At 40.1% G+C, this 8842-nt stretch overlaps 1 protein-coding gene across 3 annotated transcripts; it reads left to right on the forward strand.

Annotated features, from left to right (window-relative positions):
* Positions 1-1256: 1256 nt before the first annotated feature.
* Positions 1257-7041, forward strand: pheta1 (PH domain containing endocytic trafficking adaptor 1). Of its 3 annotated transcripts, none has more exons than XM_038308142.1 (3): positions 1257-1451; positions 1720-1899; positions 5348-7041. In XM_038308142.1, exon 3 carries the CDS (start codon positions 5377-5379, stop codon positions 6247-6249), a length of 873 nt encoding a protein of 290 aa, XP_038164070.1. In that variant the 5' UTR covers positions 1257-1451; positions 1720-1899; positions 5348-5376; the 3' UTR covers positions 6250-7041. The 3 variants fall into 3 exon arrangements, with proteins under 3 accessions (XP_038164070.1, XP_038164069.1, XP_038164068.1); XM_038308141.1 differs by having other exon boundaries at positions 1782-1899; XM_038308140.1 differs by having other exon boundaries at positions 1819-1899.
* The last annotated feature ends 1801 nt before the right edge of the window (positions 7042-8842 follow it).

Below are 8842 nucleotides of genomic sequence, written 5' to 3' on the forward strand. Positions count from 1 at the left end.
AAAAAGATGACTTAGATTTAAATTTTGAAATCAGTGTATATCAGTGGCCAAACATTAGGGGACTGCGGTCTGGATCTGGACCCACCTGATGGCTAATCCGGACCCAATCTGATTTAAAACATTTAGAAATTACCTCATATTGTCTGACAACAGTGTCTAAATGTCACTTGTGCCGCTTCTCCTGTTACCCCAACATCCAACATCCTCCGTTACTTCTGCGTCCCGCAGCGCTCCAGACCGCCTGTGCAAAAGCAAAGCCTAAAGCCTCCGCTGTTCCTCCCGTATTGCTGCGCTCAGACTTCTCCTCGGAGCTCAAGGAGAGCATGCGCGATATTGTGATTAAATTTGTAGGATCAAAACATGCAGAAATTAACGCTTTGTTTAATATGACAGGTTAAAGGATCCCGATCAGCATCCAGCATATGAAAGATGAGAAATATGCTTCCTGGTGAAGTGCCAATAGTTTGCATCCATTCTTTTAAATAAACGGCATTAGTGTTTTCGAAATATATAAGAATTATGGTCTAATTGGTAGTTACCGATCTGTTGTTACAATATTTATATTTGAGAAACCGGATCTTCTTGCCGTTCTTTTTCCTGTTTGGTGCGTTTGAAATAGAGGACCTTGACCTGGCCCGCACCGGAGTGGAGCCTGAACATTTGTTTATGTTTGGCTCAACCTGCTGCTGTGAAGCAGCTCAAAATGAGCACCTTGATATGTGCTGGCGAATTGCTTTTTCTCCATTCAAACCCAGGTTTAAAGCCTTGCAGGGCAGCCTAAAGCCCACTGCTCTCATTAGAACAGAAATAAATAAATAAATAAAAAAGTCTGTTCAGGAGTTTTGAAAAAAAAATGTGAATCAGGAAATTGTCTATATACCAAAATGAAAGATTGATGTTCTATAATTTTGTTTTATATTTTTTTAATTTCAAAATTCAATGTATAACATGAATGCATAAACACCTAATTTTATTTTGGTGTTAAATTCTGTTTAAAGTAACAGATAATAAAAAATGTCTCCGGACCTTTACTGGTTGATGATTTTCTTTATTCTGCTGATTTTTTAATTGGTTACCCCAGGTGTATATTATTAGAATAAGAACCATTAACAGCTGGCAGAACAAGTTCTCCAGGGGCCCCGCCTGGCCCCTGCTGGCCCCCCTGTATAGAACCGTCCATGCTTCTTCGACAGCATCTTGCAGCTACACATTTCCAAGGACAACGACGTGTTGTGCATATTTTGCTCTCCAGCTCAACCGGGAATGAAGGCGCTTCACCAGAGCGGTAGTGGAACCGCCCACGCCAGCCGCTCCCGGTAAAAACAACAAGCGTCTTTTTGATAGGTCACGTGACAGGGAAGCATAGAAACGGGAGGAAAAATGGAAAGGCGATGAAGAACTAGAAATAAAACAATCTACGGAAGGAAAACCCTGGAAGAGCACATCCGCAGGTACTCGCTTTGTTCTCCTGAGACGTTGGAAGTACTGTTATGAACTCTGGGGATGCTTCTTTTTCTACTAAAGGAAGCGTTAAATTCTAGCTAGTTGGCACGGAGGAGTGAGGCTGGCTTTTCGCAAAAGGTGTTAATAAAAGTTTATTGCGTGTTTTCTTGCATGAATAAGTTGTCAGGAATAGGTTTCTGCTAAAGTGCTGATGCGTCAAAAGCTTGTGACCCAACAGCAGAGGGCTGAATCATCTCCCCCCCCCCCCCTCCTTAGCTCTAGAGGTGCAACAAAAAAAACCAACCCATCCAGTCATTTAAACCGCCTGTTTTGGTCAGACTGCATCCTGATTCAGTCCTCTGCTCTGCGCCTCAGGAGACGGGATGAAAGGTGGAGAATCGATGCCAGATGTGACTGGATCAGCGAGTGGATGTCATCTGGACATGAGACAAACACGTAAGAAATAATCTCTATTTACCATCATCCATTTATTGCTGTCTTTACATTAAAATAGAAATAATAATGAGGGCTGAAGTAAAAGGAGAAAAGCTGGATTAGATGTTGTTTATTCCGTAAAAATATCTAAATCTGGTTTATTGCTGGGCATGTGAAGTGTCAAATAAAACCATTTGGATTTAAAGGTGCTTTTTTTTTTTTAACAGGGCTTTAACTGCCAGGAAATGAAAGTAAAAATATGCTTTTTCTATCTTATCTTAAGAGGGAGGAGACTAGTGTGGAATTTTGGTTGAAGTAATACCAAGAATAGATTTTCATCTTAAATTGTAAGTTGAAGAAACGGGTTTGTTTACAGGGCTGGCGACCCAAGTCGGCCTCGGCAGATGGCCGCTCACACCGAGCCTGGTTCTGCTGGAGGTTTCTTCCTGTTAAAAGGGAGTTTTTCCTCTCCACTGTCGCTACAAGCATGCTTAGTGTGAGGGATTGCATTTGAGTCAACGAATCGATGCAATCAACTGGTTTTCCTTAGATAGAAAACTTTGAATCAATTTGACTTTATGATCTGGTGAATTGTAAAGTGCCTTGAGATGACATGTGTTGTGAATTAGCGCTATAGAAATAAATTGAATTGAAATTGAATTGAACTCTCATCTCAGTGTTTTCACACACTCTCACTCCATAATCCCAGTTTCTCACACTAAAAGATGACAGACGTTAAAACTCGACTCGGTTCCACTTATTTATGTTATTTTGTATAGTACTTGAGTAAATATGAATAAAAAATAAAGCAGCTTGCTTATATTATTGCTGTGGAGGCTGAGTGTAGGATCACATCCAATGGTTTGTTTTTCTCTTTACCTGGTGCTTTTTTTAGTCCCAGTTTTAGTCCATGTTTTGCTCAAGTTAAATAATTCGTGCTTAGTCTAGTTTAATAATCTCCTGTTGGCATTTAGGAGTAATTAAACCAACACAAATATTTTAATTCTTAAAGCTTCCAGGTTTGCTTCTCAAACCCATAGGAGGTCCACAAAAAGAAAAATAATGATTGCATTTTATTTTTCAAATGATCAGCCACCCATAAAAAGATCAACCACATTCAGAGAGGATGTGCAGAAAAAGTCATTTATCCTGGATTCATAGAGGATAAACCACAGGAATGTTCTTTTATTATTACTTATCTTATTCATTTATCTTTATTTTGGTCCATTGGATATGTTTAAAAACTCAATTACCATCACACTTTCCAAATGAAACATTCAGAGAAGTGCTGTCTCCTGTCATGATGAGTTTGTGTCAATTGTAAGATTAATTGTAACTAATAACATAATGAATGAAGCGTTTTATTCGTTAGCTTATTACCAAATATTCATACATAGTAAAGTTTGCATAGGTTTCCATTGCACTGGTTCCTGTATCAGTGCCAGTAATCCAGTAATAACTTATTAGTTCCCCATTGTTTAATTTACTTGAACTGCAGAGAATAATTAATGAACAAAGTTGTGAAATTCTTAAAGTATATTTAAGATGCAAGTATTTTAGTAGGATCCATTCTGCTTTACTTTAGTTCTCTACAAATCACCAGAAAGTAGAAAATAATGTATATTGTCAGAAAAATGTTCCAGGTAACTACAGATCACTTATTGTTACGCAGCTATAAAAAATTCATATTTTGCCGCTTTGTTTCAGTTAAATCCTCTGAAAACCTCCAACCTATAGCTGCACCCATCCTCATCTAACCCTGACAGAGTTTCATGTCCAAACTATTTTAAAATCTCGCCCCAAGGTTTGGTTAAAAGTTGGCAACCCTGTATTTAGCAGGTTTTGTTTTTGCCTGCTGTTGCATGGCAAAAAAATAATCTGTGACAGAAGGTTTCCTCTATTGAAATATGGCAGGTTTCTGCACCTCCATGGTCAGTTTCAGACAGTTTACTGGTCATTAACAACCTCTTTAAACATCTTGGAGTCATGGGGAGTGTTGGCCTAACCCAGGGGTCGGCAACCCAAACTGCTCAAAGAGCCATATTGGACCCAAAAAAAAAATAAAATAAGTCTGTCTGGAACCGCAAAAATGTAAAAGTCTTATATAAGCCTCATATGGCAACACGGGCTCCAAGTGTTATCCCACTTTAGAAATGGACAATGTGGGCTTAAATATATAACAATCATTCATGATTAAATGTTTATCCTGTGCAAATGTTACATAGTAGCATGAGAAGGGGGAGGAGCAGTGAACGCTCTCATCGCCCTTCACTGCATGGTTTAGGTTTTGTTACATTGATGAAATTATAGAATAAGGAATCTTACTATGGTGGACATGTTTCTGTTGAGAAGAGCTGAATTAGTCATATGGAACTAACGTCAATCAGAGCCGAGCTCTCTAACCCTGAAACCCGACATCCTCCGTCACCAGCGTTCCTTGGTGTTATTTATATTTTGAGGATTTGGGGGAAAAATGGAAGAAAGTTCACATACCTGCATCAGAGAGCTACTTGTGTGGACGGTTTTCCATCCTTGCAACAAAACTAGCAGCAGTAGTGGAGTTTGGAGATGCAATCTTTGCGCTCCTGTAATTTATCCAGGAGTTCTGCAAACTCTTTTCCTCACTTTTAACTTTTTGTGATTGGCTTCATATTTAGCCTTCCCTGGAAATGCCTTTCCAATTTTTATTTTTTATTTTTTGACAACATCTCATTACAAAGCAAAAATGCAGGCAATCCTTCCGCATTGATAATGAAATCAAATGATTCGGTCCATTCTTTGAATCCTCTTTTCTTATCAGCCATATTCTTTTTTTCCCTTTGGGATCCATGGTCTGAGACACACCTGCAGCTTTGTTTGCAAGTTATGACCACTGATCTCTATGGCTATGACGCAAATTATTGTTTACATTTATTTATACATTATACAAATGTTTACAGCATTGGAAAACATAATTCATTTTGTTTGACCTCCTGCACACCATATTAAGACAAACAAAAAAAAGAAAAAAATATTTTTTTTAAAACTACAGGGAGCCGCATGGGGGACACTAAAGAGCCGCAGGTTGCCGACCCCCTGCCTAGTGGGTTAGAGCAAGTAGGGCTGCAGTACCCGGTTCGATCCCCACAGCCTCCACTATGGGTTCCGGAGCAAAACCCTCAACCCCTGATCCCCAGGCTCCGCACGATGACAGCCGACTGCTCTCTAAGGGGATGGGTTAAATGCAGGGGTACATTTCTCCAATGGGAGATCAATAAAGTTCAAATATTAAAATTATTGTTATTTAGTGGTTTTTTTTTTTGCAGTTTATCAGCAATACTACTGAAGCATGCGCTCCTTCTCCTTCATTTTTTATTTTTTTTGATGACGTGGTACAATCTTAGCCCAGGCTGGAGGAAGTGTCCACACCAATGCACTGTATATGATAGATATTAGCTGTTGTTACATTTCATGTCTGTCCTTTTTTCAGGTGATTGAAGGTTCTGTAGGGCGTAGAAGATGAAGCTAAACGAACGCAGCGTGGCGCACTACGCCACCTGTGACTCGCCACCAGACAAGACGGGCTTTCTGTTCAAAAAGGGCGAGCGCAACACGGCATATCACCGTCGCTGGTTCGTTCTCAAGGGCAACATGCTCTTCTACTTTGAAGAGCGAGACAGCAGAGAGCCGATCGGTGTGATCGTACTGGAGGGCTGCACCGTGGAGCTGTGCGAGTCCGTGGAGGAGTTCGCCTTCGCCATCAAGTTCGACTGCGCCAAGGCGAGGGTGTACAAGCTGGCTGCAGAGAACCAGGTCGCCATGGAGTCATGGGTGAAAGCTCTCTCTAGGGCCAGCTTTGACTACATGAGGCTGGTGGTGAAGGAGCTGGAGAGGCAGCTGGAGGAGATTCAGGATGCTTCAGGAGCTGGAGGCCAGCAGGGCAGGCAGAAGCCTTCCCGGCGGAATCAGATGGCACGATCCAAATCTGCCGCATCCTCCTCTTCGTCGTCTTCATCTTCCCTTTCTACGTCATCTAGCGCTCCTTCCATGTCAGCTGTTTACTCTGCTCAGAAGAGTCTTCAGGATGAGGTGCAGCTCATCCCTGGGAATTCTAGGGAGAATGGAGTGGCATGGAGCAAGCCTCCATCTGCCTCGGCTAACGGATCTGGGGAGGCGGCGCCGTCCTGCGTGACCTGGGATGGCAGCACGGACTCTGGGATCGTCACAGGATGTGGGGCAGATGGTGGGAGAGCTCCACCAGTCCCCCTGCGGAGGTTGGGTGCGTCACTTGAGAGCCCGGTCTCTCCCGACACCGGCTGCTTCTCCAAACTCCACGACTGGTACGGCAGGGAGGTGGAGGAGCTGAGAGTGCAGTGGCTGCAGAGCCAGTGAACCGTTCAGTCACTCCCTTTAGACCCGATGTTCTTCCTAAGCTTTCCAGACAGAACAGAATGAAACAGTTTGATGTAGCTGGATAAACACAGTCTTATTGTTTCTACAGAAGCAAAACTTTATTGACTGTCTTCCATTCTTCTCTAGCATGAAATAATAATGCAATAATGTGTATGTAATTTTTTTTTTCAAATATCAAACACTTGGTGTTCTGCACTTAAAAACCTCAAAATTAGCTTTTTTTTTTTTTTACCACAGTTATCACCCAAAAACTATATATAAAAACACACTACAAAGTATGCACAGATTTCCAAATGCAGACAGTTTTCTACAGCAGTTTCTGCAGATCATTTTCATGCAGTTTTTTTATTTCCTTCTTTCTTTTAAGTTTTATATTATTAGAAAAAAAAGTCGATGCATTATTAAAAGTAAGAAGTAATCACTAGAATCAATGCAATAACTTCTTGAGTGTTATAAAGCATAAACTTGATCACGTTACAACCAACGACTTTAAATATTTTACTGGTTGGATCTGTGTTAAGGCAACACAAGGCATTGCACCACTGAAAAGGATTTGATTTTGAGTTTATAATTTAAAAATAACAATCTTAGAAGTATTGCATGCATATTTATTAAACCCTTCATAGTCAGCTTTCCCATTCTGCGTTTACAGCTCCAAGACATTTTTAGGTACATCTGCCAGTTTTGCACATCTGGAAACTGAAATAATTTCCTTTTCTTCTGTTGCAAAGATTGTTTTTTGCCAATCATGGTAACAAATGGCAGCAGACGGCATGACAACAACTTAGGCTTTTATGTTCTTGAGGTTCCTCTATCAAAGATGAATGCGTGGATTCTGATGTAATAGTTGAAGCCGCAGCTACTATATGTCCTGCCTTAAATCCATAATACTACAACTCAATTGACTGACCTCTTTCAGGACAGTCTGGAAGGGTCGACCCAGGAGAACACGGATTCTCTACTGTGTTTGTTAATGCAGAAGAATTCAACTTGCAGGATAGGTTATTGGAGAGTAGATTCTTTTCTGATCTTTGAATAGGCTATTTGAACACATGATTGTGCTTTGATCTAAAACATTCCTTTTTTTACTCCTTGCTGAATGGAAAAGAAAACCTTCCTCACAGACGTTTTTTTAAACACTATGTTTTGTAAAATCCTTGGTCAAAGTTATTAGTAGCCTCTGTGGGGGGGTCTAGAGCACAACATGAGATCTTAAAGACATGATCCAGACCCACATTTAGGTTAACCTCCATTTAGGGCTGCTCGGTGTCATGCTATTGCTGAATCAATCAACTTACATTGTGTGATTCTTTTAGCTTTTTATTTTTACTTCTCTCTCTGTCGCTCTCTTAGGACTTTACTCTTTACCCACTTTAAACATATGAGCATTCAAAGCACACAGAGTCTATTTTTGATCAATCCTCTGAGGCCCTTGCAGAACAGCTGGATGTATACAGAAATTAAATAATGCACAGATAAAGTCTTATTTAATAATTAGGCGACATGTGGTAGGCTAGTGTTACTGGATATTATTTTAAGAGGGGGAAAAACCATGTACCTTTCAGATTTGTTTTGGGAGTTTTTACATTCCTAAAATACGCTTAAGTTTTATCTTTAAATGAGACAAAGTATGTATGGAAAGTATTACACACATGCTCTTAGCCGTACATTTCCACCGACTTGTGCCAACTAAAATCAGGATCCCATCGCTGCTGTAAAATAATCGATCCGAAGATTCTTCTGGGTTTTGCAGCTGCTAACATGAGAGCATCTTTGCTGCGGCTCCATGTGAGGAGATGGATGTCCTGCTCAAAGCGAGAGAAACCCTTTTATTTTTAGTCCCTGTTATCCAGCGGCCAGATGATGCTGTGTCATAACAGTACTTGTCACTTATTCCGCTTCGAGTCTCTCGCTCCATTGGGGGAAAAAAGAGGCTTTTTATCCATGGAGTTTATTGGTCTAAGTTCCTGATTCTGTGCAGTCCAGTTTGCAGTTGTCTTATTTACCTTGAATGTTACTGATTAGAGGTCAGTTACTTTTCTTTAGTGTAGATATTTAGTGTTAAAAATGAACGACAACACTCCTCAATGCAGGCCTTTTGATTTGATTATTTTTTTATCTGTTGCAGAGTTGATTGATCTTTTGTTTTTCATGTGCCTTAAGTTTTATGGGAACTATTCATCTGCATGATTTTACCTCTTACTGCCTTATGTTATTTTTTTCTTTCCTGCCAAAGGCTCGTCTTAGTGCAATCACTTTTTGATAATGACTCGGTTACTCTAGTCTGGATCAGTGCATAACACTATCATCATTCCTGTTCTATGCTGCGCAGAAACGACTGAACATGTGCTAGAGTGGGTTTTTTTTCTTTTTTAAATGCCAGTACCTACAAAACTTTCAATATGCTATCTAAAGTTCCACGTGCATTATTATTATTAAATTATTTACTGACATCTATGTAATCATAAAGTAAAGAAATACATCAATGTTTTGTATTAAGTATGCAATAATTGAATTTTTTTTCTAAGTGCCAAATAGCATTTTCCAATGTTGCATTATTCAATGAAACATA

This window comes from Cyprinodon tularosa, unplaced genomic scaffold (genome assembly GCF_016077235.1).
Source record: "Cyprinodon tularosa strain WSP-4 unplaced genomic scaffold, ASM1607723v1 ctg63, whole genome shotgun sequence".
In the NCBI taxonomy this organism is placed as follows: domain Eukaryota; kingdom Metazoa; phylum Chordata; class Actinopteri; order Cyprinodontiformes; family Cyprinodontidae; genus Cyprinodon; species Cyprinodon tularosa.

Coding starts and splice junctions, on each gene's coding strand:
- pheta1 (XM_038308142.1), top strand. CDS start 5,377: ATGAAGCTAAACGAACGCAGCGTGGCGCACTACGCCACCTGTGACTCG.